The sequence below is a fragment of the Stigmatopora argus genome, chromosome 2, assembly GCF_051989625.1.
Source record: "Stigmatopora argus isolate UIUO_Sarg chromosome 2, RoL_Sarg_1.0, whole genome shotgun sequence".
In the NCBI taxonomy this organism is placed as follows: Eukaryota; Metazoa; Chordata; class Actinopteri; order Syngnathiformes; family Syngnathidae; genus Stigmatopora; species Stigmatopora argus.
This window is the reverse complement of record NC_135388.1, coordinates 9,113,698-9,134,341: the sequence shown is the minus strand read 5'-3', so window position 1 is coordinate 9,134,341 and position 20,644 is coordinate 9,113,698. Positions and strand designations below refer to the sequence as shown.

At 43.1% G+C, this 20,644-nt stretch overlaps 3 protein-coding genes across 4 annotated transcripts; 2 read left to right on the top strand and 1 right to left on the bottom strand.

The window, feature by feature from the left end:
• Positions 1-2,635: 2,635 nt before the first annotated feature.
• LOC144069348 (uncharacterized) lies at positions 2,636-5,850 on the top strand. The gene is made up of 8 exons (XM_077594684.1): positions 2,636-3,825; positions 3,911-4,081; positions 4,293-4,507; positions 4,570-4,608; positions 4,649-4,794; positions 5,169-5,311; positions 5,389-5,524; positions 5,662-5,850. Exons 1-8 carry the CDS (start codon positions 2,636-2,638, stop codon positions 5,848-5,850), a joined length of 2,229 nt encoding a protein of 742 aa, XP_077450810.1.
• Positions 5,851-5,909: 59 nt separating this feature from the next.
• On the bottom strand, positions 5,910-14,912 carry usp8 (ubiquitin specific peptidase 8). Its single transcript, XM_077594629.1, has 19 exons — positions 14,822-14,912; positions 13,808-13,974; positions 13,562-13,706; positions 13,381-13,466; positions 13,040-13,178; positions 12,808-12,850; positions 12,525-12,693; positions 12,255-12,417; positions 12,032-12,176; positions 11,475-11,794; positions 10,902-11,378; positions 10,479-10,553; positions 10,074-10,366; positions 9,734-9,955; positions 9,429-9,639; positions 8,444-8,677; positions 8,152-8,294; positions 7,940-8,072; positions 5,910-7,704 (listed from the first exon to the last, which is right to left on the bottom strand). Exons 2-19 carry the CDS (start codon positions 13,909-13,911, stop codon positions 7,546-7,548), a joined length of 3,261 nt encoding a protein of 1,086 aa, XP_077450755.1. The 5' UTR covers positions 13,912-13,974; positions 14,822-14,912; the 3' UTR covers positions 5,910-7,545.
• On the top strand, positions 14,273-20,475 carry hdc (histidine decarboxylase). Of its 2 annotated transcripts, XM_077594705.1 has the most exons (13): positions 14,273-14,522; positions 16,333-16,396; positions 16,464-16,636; positions 16,717-16,830; positions 17,480-17,602; positions 17,676-17,813; positions 17,879-18,022; positions 18,110-18,176; positions 18,540-18,702; positions 18,781-18,871; positions 18,941-19,039; positions 19,120-19,221; positions 19,469-20,475. In XM_077594705.1, the coding sequence occupies exons 2-13, from the start codon at positions 16,369-16,371 to the stop codon at positions 20,204-20,206; spliced, it is 1,980 nt and encodes a 659-aa protein (XP_077450831.1). In that variant the 5' UTR covers positions 14,273-14,522; positions 16,333-16,368; the 3' UTR covers positions 20,207-20,475. The 2 variants fall into 2 exon arrangements, with proteins under 2 accessions (XP_077450831.1, XP_077450825.1); XM_077594699.1 differs by lacking the exon at positions 14,273-14,522 and having other exon boundaries at positions 16,294-16,396.
• The last annotated feature ends 169 nt before the right edge of the window (positions 20,476-20,644 follow it).

Genomic DNA, 20,644 nt, shown 5'->3' with positions numbered 1-20,644 from the left:
CTGGAAAAGAATAGTCCAAAGGTTGGTGTTGCCCCAGAGCTTTCAATAATCAGCTAGAACTGGGTTCAAATTTGTCACCCCTTTGACTAGTTCTACTTTCTGACTCAACCAGGTGCACATACTTAAAATAGTGACCTAGTTTAATGTGATGTAGTTGGGGCAGTAAAAAAGACTGATGAAAACATTTCATAAATGTTCTATCTAGGCTCTTTTTGAGACTTTGGACGGCCTTGATGCGTGTGAAATTGAATAAAGGCAGACTTGCTATAAGCAGGTCACCAATGTAAACATCACCTGATAACTGCTGCTCACTTCCCTTGAAGGCCAGTAACAATCTAAATATTTTTTTCAACAAGAACATGCCACCTTGGAGGAATTGAGTTTGAGTTAGGTGATTGATTGCCTGGGAACCAATGCAGGGTGTCCCCTGCCTAAATCTAGATTAGACTCCACCACCCCCACGACCCTTATGAGGATAAGTGGTATGGAAAATGTATAAATTATATTGGGGTGGGGGGGGGGAGTCATGAATGTTATAACAATCTTAGTTCCAGTAATTTAAGTCACTTATTCTATTTGGGTAAAAAAAAAATGAAATGGAATTAGCTAAAAAAAAGTTCCAACTCAATTTTAATTTCCTAAAAAAACTCATTTTCATTATGATTTTAAATATAATTTAATTTGGTTTTAAAACAAATGTCTAAAAAAACAAAGAAACGACTCAAATGTTTTAAATATATTCAAACTAACTAAGCACAAAAATACTAAACCCAAGCACAGTTTGATTTGGGATGCTGCACATACGTAGACTTCCACCGAATGGAGGTCAAGGTCAACGGCGCGCCTGAATCAATGAGGCGCGGAAGGCAATACGCACGTAACTGTCTGTCAAGAACGTGTCCATTTTCAGAGCAGCGTAGCAGCCGTGGATGCTAATATTAGCACATAAAGTTGTTGGTATAAATAGACATTGCTTCTCCCATTTGAAGCCTTTAACCACCACTAAGGTCACAAAGTTTTCCTGACCAATAAATCCAACTGGTCGGCTTTCTCGGACAATTCTAGCTCATTGTATAGGACTAGGCTGCCACTTATGTAAATACTTTACTTTAGAGGGCAAATGACGATATTTTTCTCATAAAAACAATCTTCATACAATGGTAAGAGGAGATAAACAAAGAATCGTGAATTAAAACAATAACTTTATGATCAAAATGTAGGGACAAAAAGAAAAAGCCATTTGAGTAGCTGCTCGAGCACTAATTGGTTAACCGAACGTCATTTTTTACTCACAGTTTTTTTTTCTCAGGACAAGTATAATCTACAAAAGGGACCCTTTCCCTTTTTGCATATGAATTGAATACAAGTGAAAGAGGGACTTATCAGTTGTTCTCATGCAGACCCTTTTTCAAACAGCCAGCACACATTTCCACCACAATATTCATTCCTCCTGTTTTCCATATCAAAGTTGACCTATATCAGATCATCTCCACTGGGCAGTGTCCTTTGCAAATGCTCTATTCCTGACTCACACAATCACATCTGCTGTGGGGGCCTACAGTGACGACGGAAACGTCATGCGAGAAATAGATGCAGAACCTAACTCGCCTTTATGGGGCACTCATGGTCGAGTGGTTATTGCATTGGCCACACAGTTCTTGGGTCGAGGGTTCGATCCCAGGTTGGTCCTCACTGTGTGGCGTTTGCATGTTCTTGTGTGGGTTTTCACCGGGTACTCTGGTTTCCTCCCACATTCCAAAATCATCCAGCAGGATAGACTGGTTGAACACTCTAAATTGCCCCTAATGTTTTTCCTTCTTCTTGTGCCCTGCCATTGGCTAGCCACCAATTCATAGTGTCCCTCACCTGGTGCCCATTGTCAGCTAAACAAAATGCTTATGATCAAAGAATATATAGCTGCAGAGCAGATGACCTCTGACATTAGACTTTTAACCTTTGTTTGTGTAAGGCGAAATCTACAGACAAACATGTGTTAGAAATGAAAAGTCTATTACAATGGTTTACCTGACGCAAAATTGCTAACGCCCGTAAAACCCGTCAACAGCAACCAGCAAGAAAACAAATGAGCCTGGTTCCTGCCAAGCAACCCTGAAAGTCATCCAACCAGTGGCGCTTGATGGGGAACTCTGTCAAGACGTAACCTTAAGAGAACGGTCCGTTTACTTTGAAAATATGCCGTTCCAAGTTGCTATTTTAAACATCCCTAACGTTACTTGCAACATGTGGGATTTCACAGTTGAAGATTCAATCGTCCAGTCGACTCCTAATCACGTCATAGAGAAGCGTTTCAAATGTCATTCAACAACTGAATGCTAAAACCCAAAAGAACAAGAACGGTGTCGTGGGAGCTTCCCCGCGTACAGATTGTTCTGTTCGCAGGTTGCCAAGACACACGGATCCTTAGAGATCTCCCTCCTTTGCTCCATTCTCCAGCATGGCAGTGGACACACATCACCCCAGAGAACACCAGGCTACAAATATAGTTATTTGTACAGTAGTACACTCAGGCAGACAACCTTAAGGAGAAGCAAACCAGGGTGTGTCTTATTCCTGACATCCCCTCAGATGGGGTATAGGCCATCATAATTTTCCTGATAACAGAGCATACGGCACGATGAAGACTCAGGCTTTGTCAGTAAAGGAGTGCTGCTGGATGTCAGAGGATTGCCATCTAGTGGAGGACCTGCCCGGTGACTCGTCCAGAGAAAACTTGTGTCTGCCCAACATCTTCGGGTCCAAGAAAATCAAGCCTTTCAGCCGGACTCAAGCGACGAGGCCATCTTATCACGTGCATTACACGGCCCGGGAACTCCTTCTGGAGGTTCTGGACAGAGGAGCCATGCGGGAACTTCTGAGGAGAGGCTTCACGTCCAGGTGCGGACCTCATCCGTCTACTCACGCTCAAAGAAAGGAGCCAGGCGGTAGTTTGTCTGAGATGGATTACGGGGAGTTGTTAACTTGCTTCTCCATGGTTCTACGGAACGGCCTTTCTGTGAGCGATTGTGAGCCGAACCTTCGGTTAGAAGGTTGGAAGGGGGTCCTGAAAAGAAACTGCTTTCAAAGCTGCCTCCTGCACCTGAGCCGATTGGAGGACGAAGACAAGCTGGAAGCCCTGTCCGCCTTCTGCGGCCACGTAACCAAGCGCTACCAGAGATTGCACACGCCCGGCGAGAACTTGGCTGTGAAGAAATTCACACTTTGGTACCAGCAAAGTCCCTGCTCGCTTCATCTGGCCATCCTCTACGACATGAGTTCAGGGTTCATCTGCAACCTGCACCTGTTTGTCCCGGAGCAGCTACGGAAGCGCAGTAAGAAGCCCGTCGTCGTGCAGGTGGTGGAGCACTTGACCAGACCTTTCTGCGGCCACCGTCACCTGCTGCGCCTGAACGCCTGCGTCCGAACGCGGGACAAGCTTAGCCACATCTTCTTGGACTCGGGGATCAAGATGCAAATGGTGACATCGGAGTCTTTGTCTGTAGGACCCGGGCCCGACTTCTACCCGCGTTCCCTCCTCTCTGCTCACCTCCAAGGATGGACCGGACCGGCTCTTCTATTCCCCACGTCAGACACGAGTAGAGCCAAGGAGGACCTGCTCCTTCCCGGCCTCTGGGTGACATTGCACGCTGTCTACATCAACACGTTTGTGCTCCACACGTTGCAGAGTTCAGGAAGGGAGGTCCATCTGACCCAGTTCACCAGAACACTGGCCTCCCAGCTAGCTGGGGACAACCGTGGCAGAGTGCCGGTCCTGCCTCGGCTGAATAGCGAGTCGTGCCAAGAGATTCTGAGTCTCCCCAAACTGAGGTTGGCTTGAGGGTTTATTTCCCAATTTGCAGTTAATGACAGCTCAAAGATCTTCCTGTTGGTCCTGTAGAAAAAAGTCAGGCAGCAGGGGTCACATCCCGGAAAAGCATCTCCTGTGGTGGCAGCGACCCGGGGTGTGTGGCTTGGACAATTCAGGAAACTTCTGCTACCTGAACGCCGTGTTGCAGTGCGTTTGCTCCACCGTGCCGCTGGTGGAACATCTCCTTCATCACGACACTCGCAAAGAGTTGGCACGGTCAGAAGAGAACACATTTTGAAAGATGTTTGCTGTGTTGGTATATTCATACTTTGGCACGTTTATTTTGTGGATTGGGCTGAAAATGTTTATGCAGGTGGACAGCTCTTAAAAAGTTGGCATTTAGACCATGAAAGGTCCCAAGGCTGTATTCATGAAATCGGGAAAGTTGAGTCTCCTGGGTGGTCAGTTAGCCTGTTTTTTTTTACAGGGCAAAATGTGACATGGCACAGATGTTTGTACGCCTTCTGGAGCAGATGTGGCTGGGCAGGAGCTCAAGCTGCGCTCCCGTGGAAGCAAGGTCAGTGTTATGCTCTGCCCTGGCCGAGTTCAACAACCAATCGCAGCAGGACGCTCAGGAACTGCTGCTCCATCTCTTCAATGCACTGCATGAAGACTTAAAGAAGGTACTTCGGGGACCGCGATGTTGCAAGTCCGGGTTACTAGTTAGCAAATCCAATGCTCTCAAGATTGTTTGTGATCTACAGGTGGGAAGGCGCAAGACGTTCTCAAGCGAGCGGCAGCTGGTGCGAGAGCGCAACCAAAATTGTGCTTCTGTGCTGGGAGAGGCAACCATTGTTTCCAAGCTGTTTGAAGGCCATCTTAGCTACATGACTGTCTGCATGCAGTGTGACCATCAGACGTACAGCACGCAGACCTTCACCGTGCTCTCGTTGCCCATCCCGACACATATCAGCAAGTGCTCCATTCAGGTTCATACCAATTCATTCGAAACTAGATCTCCAAGAGTACATCATTGGCGTGTAATTTCCTACTAACCTCGATACTGATAATATTTTAGTGCCATATTGGTACTGATACTAATATCGGTATTGGTGCGACTCTTTAAAACCCCTGCTGTATTGAAAAAAACTGACATTCATAAATTTGGGATAACTGTTCAAATGGCTTTTTTCCTTCTTAATGCATGAGTTATCGGATCGGCAGCTTATCAAAATCGGATGACTCAAAACACTCTTAAGCTAAATTATGGATGGCATCAGGACATCTTGGTTCATGCAGATCATAGGGGCAAAATAATAAGATTCAGACTTTACCTTTAATTTCCCAACTTTTCCTTGTGCAGGACTGCCTGTCTCTGTTCTTTGAGCAGACTCTTCTGACGGGGGGAGAAACGATGCTGTGCTCAGCCTGCGAGCTGAGGAAAGAAACGGCTCTCCTCACTTGTCTGGAGAAAGCCCCCGAAATCCTTGTGCTGCACCTGAAACGGTCGGTACAGAGCTCAAGAGCAATTGGGGGAAATGGTTTTAGTGCCGACCAATCACAGAATAAATATTATGCTGCAGGTTCCGTTGCAAAGGAAAAAAACAGGTGAAACTCAGAACAAATGTTTTCTTCTCCAACGAGCTCGATCTCAGCTTGTTTCTATCCGGCTCTGCCCAAAACACTTCCTGTTCTTCCTACCGTCTTTATGCCGTTGTGGTGAGTAGAATTCAACTAATAAGCACAGATGACGCATTTAATGTCCATTATTTGCTGAGTGGCATGACAAGCCTTCAAAGCAGCTTGCGTCTGTGCAAATTCTAAAAGTATCTGACTGAAATCAACTCTGCTTTCAGAACCACGTAGGTCACCTGAACATGGGTCACTACACAGCTCTGTGCCACAACGCCCTGAGTCAAAAATGGCATTGCTTCGATGACTCGGTGGTCCGAGAGCTGCACGACGGTCACGTGCAATCACCAGATGCCTACGTCCTGCTATACAGTCGCAAGCCGTTCCAAAATCCAAACATTGTTGGCCTGTGACTTGACGTCGTAAAAATAAAAGAACCCGCGTCTACGCTACAACCATCAACACAACTGCGTAACTTTGAAGCAATTTTAATAAATAGCCATGAGTTGTTGGAGGTTGTTATATTTGTTGTACCAAAACAAGTGAAAGCAGTGATGAATAAAGTCTAACAATCACACGAAAGATTCGTGGATCTGGCGAGTGGACTATAAAAAGCAGCGAGTCAAATGCATCTCTGGTTAAATATTCTTTTTGTTGTTCTTCCAAGTTGAGACAGTTATGCCTCAAGTAACTGTGTCAAGACTCATTTGGGCCGAATTAGGTAGACAATTGAACAAAAGAGGCAAGTTAAATTTCACAATAAATGTTTTTGAACTTTTCTAAAATCACCTAGAGATGAAAATACCACTAATGTTTCTTCTAAACTGATGTTATAACGCAGACAGTATTTAATGGCAAATATAGACTTAACACTGTTATAACGGCAGACAAGACAAGCATCACTCGGAAGAGAGCTCCGATTCTGCTTCGATTTATGGCATTCAGCGTTGAAGAATGGTTAAACTATATGTTCTGCATATTTCTGATTGCATACAGTGTAAGTGCAACAATATGATTAACATGAACAAGCAAACGTTACAATTCCAATCTATATTTCAGTATGATGCAGATTTAATTAGTCGGTCTTTCACCATCAGATGAGAGGACCTAAAATGCATATTTTTCCAGGTATTCTGATACGAGTTGAAAATACCATGATTTTAGGACTATGTGCCACTACCTTTTCCCCAGTTTAGAACCCTGTGGCTTATAACAGGGCTTCATATATGTGGATTTTTACAAGCTGATGTTTTTATTAGTGTTGTCTAAAGTGGAGGTCAAACATTCGTTCAACATTCACTCCACCCTGCCACCCTCCATCCATTTCAACTGGAAGCGGCAAAACGAACATTTAGTTTATTAACAGCCAATCTCCCCGCTTTAAAAGAAATTTGACCTCAGATAATATGGAAAAAAATGTGTTACTTACTAGTAACCCCCGTGCCTGACAGTGTGACCAATATTACTCTGCCTACTTCTAATAGTGGAATTCTGAGCCCAGGTTTCGTCAAGTGGAACTTCTGCAATCTAAAATGAGGTTCTGCAATGAGAGATTTGGTGGCCAAAGTGAAAAAGCATAATAGGTCCTCTGTTAAACATTAGAAGCAACTCCTAAAGGCAAAGGCCGTTGTGCGAATATTACGGTTGCTTACCGTCAATGACAAAACAGGTTGGTCACGCAACTGAATGTGTAGTTTGACATTTACAATTGGAAAAGTGCAACATCAGCTTCCTTAAATACGTACACGCTATGTAAATGTGAAGCTGGTGTCTACATGCTCGTTGAACGCGACGCACGACCGCCTGCCCTGGGATGGACGCACGCGGGGCGGCGTCAAACTGCCATCTCTCGTCTCTAAAATAGATGCTCAGAAATATGGGCAGCCGGCGTGTTTTCACAGCTATAGGGTCCTCTAGTGGCGGAAGCGTTGCACATCGTGCCTGTCCTCACTGTTCTCCAGTGGCTTCCCGCAGCCGTCGGCTTTAGGACGGACACGTGCGCTCCTCCATCAGGTGCCCACAAATGCCACTTTGCAGAGAAGGAGGAGGAGGAAAAAAAAAGAAAGAAAACCTTCTCGGGTGTTCTTCCAACAGGTCCTTCAGATCCCTCACATGGTGGAGTAAAACAAAATGTAGGCGGCCGACGATTTGACGCTGGACGTGGAGATGTCGGTAACATCGTGGTCGTCAAACTTGTACCAACGCTGCTTGAAGGCATTTTTACAGTAAGCGGTGTAATGCCCGCCATCCAAACCTCCGTAGTGGTTCTAGTGGATAAATCGAAAATAAATGAGCAAGATTTAGTTACTTGTGTAGTGTAATTGATGTTAATACTCAAAGCCTCTTTCACCTTCAAAGCAGAGTTTGAAATTGTACTATTGAAAAGGAGTAAACAGTATTTTTTTGCTTGTCAGAATGGCAGACATTACATTTGAGTCAGCCTGCCAGGCCACTGAAAATGTTCAGCAGTTATAACCGCTGATATTGTGCATAACTACTTACCGACACTCCAAAAAGGTTATATTTCTTCAGGTTCTGCCTCGGTCCGATGACATACTGACTCAGGTCCAGAACATCAAGAGGGAAATCTACAGATGTTTGCAGCTTCTGCTTCCATCGGCCCTCATAAGAGAAGCTGCACAAGGCAAAAGTATTTTAAAATCAATGGCGTGCAGAAAATTTGACAGAGATTTGATATAGATGTTGCTCCAGACCGCTTCAGATGCACCAAAACAATTGGGGGGACCTTCCAGATTTCCAGCTTCTTGGTGGAGTCTCTGTGAGCTTTGCAGTGCCTGCAGAAGACCTTGTTGTTATCCGTCAGACGTTCCTCTTTGGAGAAGAGCCTCAGACAATCCTGGGATGTATATGTTCAAAACAAAATCAGTTAATCTAAATTAAACTAATACAAGGTATTGTTTACCCAACTATCAATTCAATTTCATGCGGTGTATTGATGCACGTTACATCTTTGTGCCATTCAGACAAATGTGAAGTTCGACTAACTTGGAGGGAGCACTTGCTGGTGGAGGCGAGAGGCAGCGAGAGATACATGAAGGTCTCAAAGGTTCGAGACTTCCGGTGGCAGGTCTGACACTGGACTGTGGACTTGAACTGACCCTGGAAGAGCGCCACGATGATGGATTCGTTCAGCAGCTTATGTTTGGACCAGGCCTGGTCGGCCGCCATCTGATCATCCAGGTGGTCGTTCTCCTCTTCTTTGTAGTGTTTCCTGTCCGCCTGATGACACAACCAGAAACACAATCCCATGAGTGAACACAGCAATGAAAATTAAGCAGAGCCTAGGATACGGCATGTGGTCTAGCACAAGCTCATTAAAAACAGCTTCCTTTAAAATGTAAATATCTGAACAAACAGGGAAAACAAGCAACGATTCTTAAAAGGTATCATTTATCCGACTACGTTTCAGGTTCATTTGCATGCATATTCATTTTGAATGAGGTTGAAAAGCAATTTGATTTAGTTTGGTACATTACACAGAATATAAAGAAACATTTTTGAGTGTTTTCACAGCAAAGTACTGCTAAATTATTTGCTCTTTTCGGCAACCTTATAGCATTGGGCTCATTTATGTCGAGATTTATTTTTTATTTTTTTTTATTTACTGTATATTGCAATCTTGGTTCCGCTTTGTTGTCATGCCCTTGAGATATGACAGTTATCTTGCTCCAAAAGGACAAAGCTCAAATCTGGTGTGGATTTACCAATCAGCATGACACTGTGTGAACCAAAGGTAACTGTACCACTTAGTGGAAATGTTGCTTCAGTAATTTGCACACAGTAAACTGGGACTGAGCCATCTGAATGGCAGACACGTCTGAATGTCATACAGAAGGGACTTGATGAGGTGGAAGATGTGGGATGACAAATGTACACTACCTATTCTACAATTCTTGTATCTGACACATTTCGTTTTTTTAAATAAATACCTCTCTTGTCAAAATGCTTGACTAAAATTTTTGTACATTACCTTATTGAGGTCCTCGTGGAGGCCATCCATGAGAAAGAGCAGCAACTCCTGCGAGTCTTGCTGTTCATAGCCGGCAAACTGATCGTTGATCTTTCCTATGGTGATCTTAAAGTCTCGCGGACTGATGCACCTGTACTGGCCGGCCCACAGCGCTTTGATGATCACGCCAAATTCCTCGGCCACTTCACCTTTATGGCCGAGAATGTTTGATCTGCCGGAGGTCAAGAGAATTAATCAGGGTTTGAAATCAACCACTTGGTTCTCTTTCAATCGTCAAAGTTATTTGTTGTCTGAATTAAACACACCTGTTGATATCTTCCAGGTAATAATTATTGTTGAAGTACTCTGCCATGTTGGGTGTGTTACACAGGCACTGCAAAATGGAGTTCATGTAGCAAGTGTTGCCGAGATTACGAAGGCCGGTCAAACTTGCACCGAGGCCTCCGAAAGTAGGATTCAGGCTACGGATTTTTGCCGCCGAAGGTCGTGAAAGCTCCACTTTAGAATAGACCTTTGCACTTGGAGGTCTAATGAAAGAAAAAGACCCCCGTTTTAGATACAATGCTAGACATACATCCCCTTTCAGTTGTTTTTTTTTTAAACATATACTAATCAACAAACATGTAGTCACATTATTTGCCTTACTTGCTTTCTCGATTGATGGTGGGTACAGTTGCAGTAGGTACCGGTGCAGAGCTCTTCTTCTGGGCCTCCTCTCTTAGGTCCTGGCTAATGTCCGGGGAAGAGTAAGAGCGTTTTAATTTAGACTGTTCCCGCTCTTGTTCATTCTCTACATTGGACGGTGGCACTGCTGGTTGCGGTGGTTTAGGCTCCACTGCTTGCGGTGCTGTCGGTATAGTAACTTCAGGTGGGTACATGTGGACGCGGTTGGTTGGGGAATGGTAGTATCGGTAGGTTCCGGTAACTGTATCAAGGAACTAGCAGAGAGGAAAAAAAGAAGTTGTAATACAAAAGGAAAAGGCACTTGGAAATACTGCATATTAGGCTTTTATCTTTGATTGTTTCTTGTGCAAATGTGTGGTACGGTACCTTCATCCAACCAACTGGCAGACCTGGCACACTCCTTCCCATTTCCTCACTTCTTGCTCTTGTCAGTGGCTCCCTCTGTGGGGTAAAAGCACATCAAAACACCAAAACACTAAAACCTGCAATAATGAATTTCTTTAAATTAATTTGTGTTTCTTGTATACTATAAAACTGGTCCATGTGATTGTGACAATATATGAAATGCAAAAAAAAAAAAAAAACATTGGATGCTTTTCATAATCAATTGATCATTGTGAGGTTAGGCTATGCTGTTTGTTTTTTAATCAAATGCTTTGTCATCGAATCACAGTTCCACAGAGGAAAAACAGCACAACTGAGCTTCCAAATTCAAATGTCCCTTTCCTATAGGTGAAATGATCCCATACCACAATACTGTATGCTGTGTATGAAATGTGGCAGACCTACCTTCACCTCACTTATAATAACACTGGGACCAGGACAGTCAAGAGACATACTCTTTGAGGGTGCCTCAACCTTCTGCTCTTTTCCCCTACTGTCTTTCTCATTCTTTCCATGTTTGTCTGTGTCATCCTCATCCTCGGCCTTTTGTCTCTCCAGTCTCTTTTTGTCTTGAGGTCCCCAGTCCTCCTCTGCATTCTTTTCCTTGTCACTCTGTTCATTCTCTAGCCTCTCTTTGCGCTCCTTCTCCCCTTGCAGTCGACGCTCTCGGATGCGTTTCTCCTGTTCCTGCTTGGCTTTCTCCTTCGACGCCACCAACTCGGCCTGAATTTGCTCTTCTGCAGGAATTGAAAGAGTGACGGCCGGTTTGTTTGAGCGGTCAGGGACATATGGAGTGTTCTTGCCGGGTTCTTTGTCTTGTCCGTTAAGGCTCGTTTTGGACTCATCTGCGAAGCGAACTGCCGGCTTTTTGGTGCGGTCGAACTGGGAAGGCGCAAAGGAGGAAAAATACAGTGTGAGTGTAGGAATTGAGACAAACGTGTGGCAGTGGCAGCTGATCAGTCACTAGTTGAGTCATACCTGTGGGACGACCTTGGAAGTGGAAGGTTTTGATGCGAGAGAAGGTTTGGCTGTGGGAGAAGGCTGTCTGGAGTCTTTGGACGTGTCCACTGCTGGTTCTTTCTTACTCACTTCCATTTTGGCAAAAAGAGCCCCTACAGTGTCTACCAATTTGTCTGTATTTACAGGTGGTGTGGGTGTGTGGCATTCTGTTGGAGCAACTCCATTCACAACCAGTGAGGAAGCAGATGGCTCTATAATCTTTGCTATCATCTCAGGTTCTGGTTGAGGTGGCGGCGTTGGAGGTTTTGGTTCCTCGAGGGTTGGGTAACTAAAGTTTACTGTTGAAAAACAGCAGATTATTGCATGGAATGTCCAGGTAAACAGTTACGATAAATATTTCAACTCACTGCTGGGCACTTCATTCGACACCACAAAGCAGTTGAACATAAGGTCAATAGCCATTGGCCACAGTATATAAGATGTCATAACCATTGAAACATGACTATTCACTGTCCTAGTTGTAACTAATCTGCCTCCCAACATAATACTGGTTTCCTAATGATGACAATACTCACACTGAGGCAGAGTGTTTTGAATAGTGTTCTGCCTAGGAGGGTGGACTTTAGCGTTGGTTGTGTACATTGGGTAAAACAACAGCCAGTTCTCATAGCCCCCCTCCAGTACAAGTGGCTCACTTCGCAAGATGGTCACACTGTCCCACTGCGGAGTTTCCAAAGGATTAAGGCATAAATTACTATAAATCTACCACTTTCCAAAAATATTCTGGGGCATAATTACCTTGTATAGAGCATCTTTGAGGCTCTGGAGCGTGGTGCACATTCTTAGATCCGTGACAGAACTAAACCAGTCCAACAGGACAACGTAATCTACAGAGCCCCGCCTATTCCACTGCTCTTTGGACACCTCTGGAAGTTTTTCCTCAATTTGGTTTACCGTGATTCTGAAAATAAACAAGAGTCCAGTTTTGATCAATCAAAACGAACTACACAAAACAGTCTATAAGATCAATCGAAAGCCTAATGCTACATTTCCTCTCCTGTCTCCTACCCTGGACTGATGGCCTCCTCGGGCACACTGATGCAGGCCTGGGATGGGACCTGAATGTGGGACTCCTCAAAATCTTTCTGGCTTCGGGCATCCATGATGATTATTGTTATCATTTGGTCCTTCATCATGTGGAAAAGATTCTCGGCACTGATCCCGCCCGCTGCTGCAGCTGTAAGCAGGCCAAATTATTTGAAGGACCGCATAACATAGGAATGTTGACAATCCAGAATTACCACATGTCGCAGGATATTAGATGTTGAAAACAATAATATTGTCAACTTACTTTTTGAAGACGCATTCTTTAAGTCGTTCACCTCCCCTTTCACCTGATATAAGTTAAATAAAAAAAATAGAAAATAAATTGAAATTATCAAATTATTTCTCTAGTTAGACTTCCAAATTTTGGCGATATGTACGCCATATTGGAAAATAGAATACAACTGGGACAAATGTGTTGGGCCAATGATCATAAATAAAGTCTTGCAACTCAAAAATCTCAGAAAACCACTTGTTACCTTATTCTCGTCCTTTTTGACTGCTGAGGATTTGGGAGGGCTTCGACTGTCCTCTTTCTCCGTGATATTCTCACTCCTTTTTTTCAACTCTTGCCTTTCCTTCTCTTCCAGCTTTTTCCGTACTTCAGCTTCCTCATACCTTTTCAAAATGTCACACTTTAGATGCTATGTTTGTATATTTATATATATTTTTCAACTTGTTCACTGGAGTTGAAGTGTTGTAACTAATGTCCATTTTGACTGGGAGAATCCACCCTCCAAATCAAAATGGATTGGACATCCAGCACCGTCAATGGCAGCCAATGAGGTAATCACACTCAAAATTCTCAAAACTTTCTGACCTGAGTTTGAGGCTTTCGGAAAGCTTCTCGGCTTCTTCGATGGCTTTTTTAATGTTGTTTGGGCCCAGCATCGTCATGTAATACTCCTGTCGACATTGGAATAAATAACAACTCATCTTGTGTATTTTATGACTTTTTTCAATACACTGAATAAAAAGGCAGTTGCTGCTTGGTCACATACCGACTGCTGCTTGAAGTCTGGTCTGGTCTTGATTTGGTTATATATTGCTAGGTACTTCATGTAAAGCACATAAGCTTTCTCCTCATCTCCGTCCAGACGATTCTTCTCTGCAGCCTTGAAGAGTTTGCAGGCACTCTGAACATAGCTGCATCATGATGAAATATGAATATGAAGTATTCAACTAGTAAGCACGCATTCATTCAAATCTCTTCCGTATGCATGTTAAGCTAAACTACCATTGCCTACCTTCTTGTGCTGATCTTGTCCGGCTTCATTTCCGCTTTTTTATTGAGGTCACCCAGAGATGTGGACAAATAGAGGTCCTTGGCACCAGTGGATACCGCAGGCATCTTGGCGGGCGTGTTCCGTCAGAACTCAAGGTAATCAGTTAACTTTAACAGCTTCAGACATACCTGAAGATGAAAAAAAAATGCTTATGACACACAATAGATTGATCATGACTTGACTGATCAACATCAGCTAGAATATTAACTCTATTTTTTTGCATGATAACACAGGCTTTTTTTGTTTTAGGAATATTTGATGGTTTAGAGTGGGGTACTTTTTGATGATTACATTTTATCCAATTTTAAGAGGGGATACCATTATGACTTTGGCAACAGGAAGTTAGCATTAACAAACGTGAGGCAAAACGGTATGCTTCTTATACTGTGACATTATACTAGCTAGTTATCCGACTACTAGTACACCACATAACACTAGTAGTACTAGTGAAAATGTTAATGTTATAATGGGCGATAATAGTGGCAAATCGTCTACTCTAACTGCATCACATTGAATTTTCTTTATTGTGGGGGCAAGTAGCGTACTAGTGGATGGATCTTACGCCGTATATTGATATAGTTTGACTAGAACATAAATGAATTAGTCGAATTTGTTGTGGCAGGACTTGACGCAACAAATAGTTGAAGGTTAATTTAAGATCGTTTGGGAGACTAAGGTAAGATTTGGTGGGAATTAAACGTTGAAAACATTCTTTCACGCGTCGTGTGGCGTCATGGTGGTTTCTTGAAGATACAAACACACCCTTTAACGCTTCTTAGTCAATCAGTTAGCCTTAGCTGTTTTGTTGATCCAGCTAAAGTCTCCGCACGCGCAGTTAGAAGATAGCAGCTAACACGAGTTACTTCAAATTCACCACAACAACTACGTAATAACTGAACCGGAGCACTGCGAGCTACAGGGAAAAATGACGAGAAGCCGAGCAAACATTTGGACGAATGATGAAGAACATTGTACCTGTTTTCGATGCCTTCTTTTACTCGGGCTACTTTTTTTGACAGCTGATTCCTGATTCCTTGTTCGTCTTCTTCGTCCGTGACGATTGGTGGGCGTGGCCACTACAGTTTATTTTTACTGCCACCCTGTGGAAATATTGTCCATTGCAGTAGTACAGTATACAGTAAAATCACCCCGTTTCTTTCTATTTTTGGTCGATAACTCATTGGCTGCCATTGACGACAACAGACGTCCAAAAGATATACACATTCTTAAGTTGATTTAAAACAAAGAAACGTTGGACTTGTCTCACCTTCACAATTATAGGTGTCCTATTCATTTAAATTGTCCTGTGAATGCTCAAACTCCAGTGCCATTGACGCCAATGGACGTCCAATCCATTTTGAATGGGAGATCAAATATTCTAGTCAAAAGGAATTGAACATCTAGTGCCAAAAAAATTCTAACAAAAAATCTGGAGGATGAATAAGCAAATATATATCTTTTATTCAATAAATGACAACCCTCCTGTTTCCAGGACAACTCATTAGGATACAATTTATTCAAATTGTTTTGACTTTTGTTTGTTTAACAATCCTAAAAAGGGTTCTTTGTAAGCAACCCAGTGTACTAAAACTTAGCATTGACGTTTTGTGTTTTCAGCATACAAAAAGAAACGCTCCATAAAGTACTTTGACTTTGAAGTCACAAAGGGGGATCTGAAACCTGAATTGCACAATTATAGATGACGGACTTTCATTAGACTATGACTTTCTGACATGTGGAACGAATGGAGGACAATAGTCCCATTGTGGTCTGCCCCATGGCCCCTTATTATACTCAGCTTCCATGTGTTTCATTTCTCTCAAACTTGAAACTCAAGGATATTCCGCCATCAATGGGATCAAACGTCAACATGACACTCTAAGGTTAAAGCCAGATGCATTTGAAAGATTACATTTTCTATTTCGAATGAAACTCGTGACAAATATTGATCTGAACTCTAATACCCTTAGAGCTGGTTGCTGTTCATTTTAAGTGTGACCAGTGAGAATATCAAAAGAAATTTCCCAAATACGGGATGAAATAAAATTCTAATCTAATCTAATCCAAAACCACAATAGTTGGAGCACAATGTCAACAGCTGAGTGTGTGGACAGCGCAGGTGCTGCTTGGTCTTTTGTGAAAATGAGAAAAGACACCATATTGGGCTAACTATTTTCCTGCTTTTCACCATCATTGTTCACCTGATTTCCCACTTAGTATTTGTTATTTTGTTTACCCTAAGTCATCATCGCACCATCTCAATGTCATTCTAAATGCACTATGCTAACACTTCAAAATGATGTCTGCATTACTGATGAATCAACAGAGTTGGATTAACATCTTGTATCAAATTGCAGTCAATGACTACCACCATGAAAGGATGTTTGTTGTGTGCCGCACGTCACTATTTTAGGGCGTACTCCTATCAAAAGCGTCTATATAGATGTGAGGTGATCTCCAGAACTCATCACAGCCATTTTTTGCAGCCCATTGAAGAGCAATCCCACCTACAGTACACAACCATGCAGGCTGAGGAATACAACCGAAGAGGTAAAAAAAAAGTAGTTTCATTCATATACAGCTTCAACATCAGTGTTATATGTTTTTCCCCCACCAGGTAAAGAGTTGGTGGACTACATCACAAAGTATTTGGGCTCCATTCGGCAGCGACGGGTAATTCCAGATGTGAAACCCGGTTACATGAGGGCGCTTCTCCCGGACACTGCGCCCGCAGAGCCCGAGGACTGGGAAAGAATTTTCAACGACATTGAGAAGGTCATCATGCCAGGAGTAAGTTACGCTTGTGTTGATATTGAAACCTGGGAATTGTGCATGTTATTCAAGTGGGATTGTGTTGATGCTTGCTACAGGTGGTCCACTGGCAGAGTCCTCACATGCATGCTTACTACCCCAGTCTGACTTCGTGGCCTTCCATGCTGGGGGACATGCTGGCGGATGCCATTAACTGTGTTGGCTTTACATGGGTGAGGAAAAAAAAAGTGGGAGTCTACGTGTTTGTTGGTCATTTCAGAATTGGCAAAAAAATTAACCCTGACACTTTGGGGTTCTGAGCCTAATTTGGGCGTGAAAATGCCCTCAAATTCTGGAGTGACACTCAAATATAGGGATGTCAAAATCATTCTTTCATTATATATCTCTAGGGCTGTGACAATTAATCCAACACTAATCAATTATCAAATAAATTGACAACTATTTGGATGTTCACTGTATCTTTTAGAGACTTTGTTGACCGAAAATTTGTTAATATCCTCCTCTTTAAGCCTCTTAATGACAAATAGTTTCTTTCATATTTTGAATGGGTTTAATTTTATGTTAAAAAAAAGATCAATTATCTTATGCTTTTAAATAAAAATGGGAAAAAACAGGAAACACAACAAAACAGGAAAAAAATATTATTTTTTATTCTCTGATGTCTGCAGCCCTCGATGTAAAGAACTACTATACTACTAAAAAATGTTTATTTAAAACATATTTTAATTATGAACATCATATCACAGCATGATTAACAGCGTCATTCAGGATTTCAGGATGGATGTGGCCCTCATATCCTGTTCTCTAATATATAATGTGGTTTTCTGTGTGTGTATGTGTATTTTTATTTCTATAAAACAGGCTTCTAGTCCTGCTTGCACAGAATTGGAAATGAATGTGATGGATTGGCTTTGTAAAGCGTTGGGGCTTCCGCATTTCTTCCTCCATTACCACAACGAAAGCCGAGGAGGTGGTATAATACAGGTAGACCTCGCCTAGGCGTCTTTTCACACAGCAAGCATCCCCGAATGACAGCGTTTTGCCATTCTCCATAAAGAGTACCGTCAGCGAGAGCACTCTGGTCGCTCTTCTTGCAGCCAGAAAGGACAAAATTCAACAGCTAAGGGCCGATTTGGACCATGACATGGACGACTCCGTCCTGAATTCAACACTGGTCGCTTACGCTTCAGACCAGGTCAGTGCACGGACTGTGACGCTTGGATGCAGTTCCAATGAAGTGGTGGTCAACCATGTTCTCAGGCGCACTCTTCAGTAGAGAAGGCCGGTCAGATCTCGCTGGTGAAGATCCGATTTCTTCCCACGGATGAGCATCTGTCTCTGAGAGGAGAGATGTTGAAACAGGCGATACAAGAGGACAGGAGGAGAGGACTGGTTCCTTTTCTGGTGAATGTGGAATAAAGAAACGGACTTTTGATATGGAGTTGCATTATATGTTACTTGTACTGATTGATTGTTTTTCTATTTCCTCAGCTATGTGCCACTTTGGGAACTACGGGGGTCTGCGCCTTTGACACACTCTCTGAATTAGGACCATTGTGTATGGCTTCATACTCTTTTCTTTCATCTAAAAAATTACTTTGTTTTTTCCTTATCCCATTATTCAGTAAATAGCAGTAGAACATTTGTAGCACTCATAAAAATCCCCTCTTTTGGATAGAACATTTTACAATTTGGTTTTTGCTATTTTTTTTTTACAAAGCATTGGCAGTAATATATTTTACTTCATTTATACCTCATACATTGCATTCCTACTCATCCCTAAAAAAAATTATTTGACAACAAATGTCATCCATGGCGCACGTTTGGATTCATGTGGATGGTTGTCAGTATTACTGGCCTTGAAAGAGTTAATGGTGGTTTTCGGTAAACTGAAGCACTATATTTTTTTGCACTTTTGCAGGTGCAGAAGAGGGACTTTGGCTCCACGTGGATGCCGCATATGCCGGCTCAGCCTACTTCTGTCCAGAACTGCGCTGGTCTCTTGAAGGAATTGAATTCGCAGACTCCTTTGTTTTCAACCCATCAAAATGGATGATGGTTCATTTTGATTGCACAGCTTTTTGGTAACTTGAGATCAACTGTGTGCGGTAGCCATTTTTTTGTACTTAACACTTCTGTATTTATTCCATGTTTGGGTGAAGGGTCAAGGACAAACTGAAACTCCAACAGACGTTCAGTGTCGACCCCGTTTATCTCAGACACGAAAATTCACAAGCGGCCACAGACTTCATGGTGTGACCACTTAATCAACATTATATTTCGTTTTGTGTCCGTTCAATTTTGTCTTTTTCATCCGTGCAGCACTGGCAGATTCCACTCAGTCGTCGGTTCCGCTCTCTGAAACTGTGGTTCGTCATGCGTTCCTTTGGGCTGAAAAACCTCCAGGGACACATCAGACACGTACGCTCAAGTGGATGTTCTTCACAAGGCTTTGTGATTTTGCAAAGATCATATTTTATTCAAATCCCCTTTTCTTTCAGGGTATTGAGATGGCAAAGCTTCTGGAGACCTTGATAAGAAGCGACCCAAATTTTGAGGTTCCTGCAAAGAGATACCTTGGACTAGTTGTTTTCTGTCTGAAGGTGGGTATCATTTTGTTTTAGGGTTTAAGCAGTAAACTATAAACATTATTAGTTAACTGGAGTTCTTCAACATGTTCAACAAAGGCTAATCATTGTTAAGATGTACAAACTTCCCAGGCGCACCTTGTCCAAAGGTAGGGCATTGTGTTCCTTTTATCACTTCAAGGTGAAGGACAACGTGATTATGATCGAAAACCTTTTAACTACTGAAGACATTCATTCATTCACTCATTCATTTCTCATCCAGGGAGGTAATGCTTTAACGCAAGAGTTGCTGCGGAGGCTGACACGGTCCGGTGCCATGTACCTCATTCCGGCAGACATTCACACCAAGCGTATCATTCGATTCACCGTGACCTCACAGTACACCACGGCAGATGACATCCGCAGGGACTGGAGCCTCATCTCCAAAATCGCTTCCAATTTAGTTGCCGAGACACGTGCTCCCGATCGTTCTAACGTGTTAGGAGGGAAGGCCAAAGGAGACGAGGAGAACAATGGCGTCAGGCCTCAGGAGACCGAGGAGACGGCTTCAAGAATGGACAGAGCCCAAGTGGAGCTTTGGATAGACAAGGCTTGGAATCAATCCAGGAGGCCGATGCGTTCCCTGAGCTGCAACAGCGAGCCTCTGCCGTACAGTTGCTTCGGTCCGAGAACCGCTTACGCCTTCGAAACCAAGTTGAGCCCGCACGATGAAGTCGTCCCCCCGACGTTAGCCACCACGGGCGTGGCCTCCGCGGGTAAGCCGGGAGAGATGCCCTCGGCGCAAATAAGGAAAAAGCTGACCAAGTTCAACAGTGTTCCGAGTTTCTGCAATCAGTGGGTGCAGGGGAGCCGTCACCACCTGTGCTGCTCAATAAAAGTCTCACAGGGGCCAAAACACATGAGCTCTACCTGTAGGAGGATAAGCTGTGCACCTTCACCCAATGGAAACACGGCGCCATCTCTTACTCCAATGGAAACTAGTCCTGCTCCCAAACTCTGAAAGAATAACTGTAAATGACCGTACTGTGTATCATGATGCTGTGGCTTGAACCATTTTCCAATCAAATTAAGTACATTTGCTAGCTGCAGTCCAGTTCACCGATCACCTGTGTCAGTCAGTGTAGCTATTTTTGGATGCAGTATATGACTGAAACTGAGGGCGGTCTAATACAATTTGGTGGCACATTTCAGGAGAATAGTTTAGGATTCTCTCGCTAGATAATGTAAATGCACTACAGGGTAAAAGAAAATGGGAATACTACACAGGAATTTGTTCAGATTGACATGAGCCTAAGTCGGACGTAAGGAGAGTGACGAAAGCGTAAAGGAAGCGGAAAAGACAGCAACTTGTAACGCGTTTGTGTTTTATTGAATTGCTATATGTTCAATAAAGCGAATGAATAGCATTGGCGACTCCTAGAATTATTTTCCTTTTGCA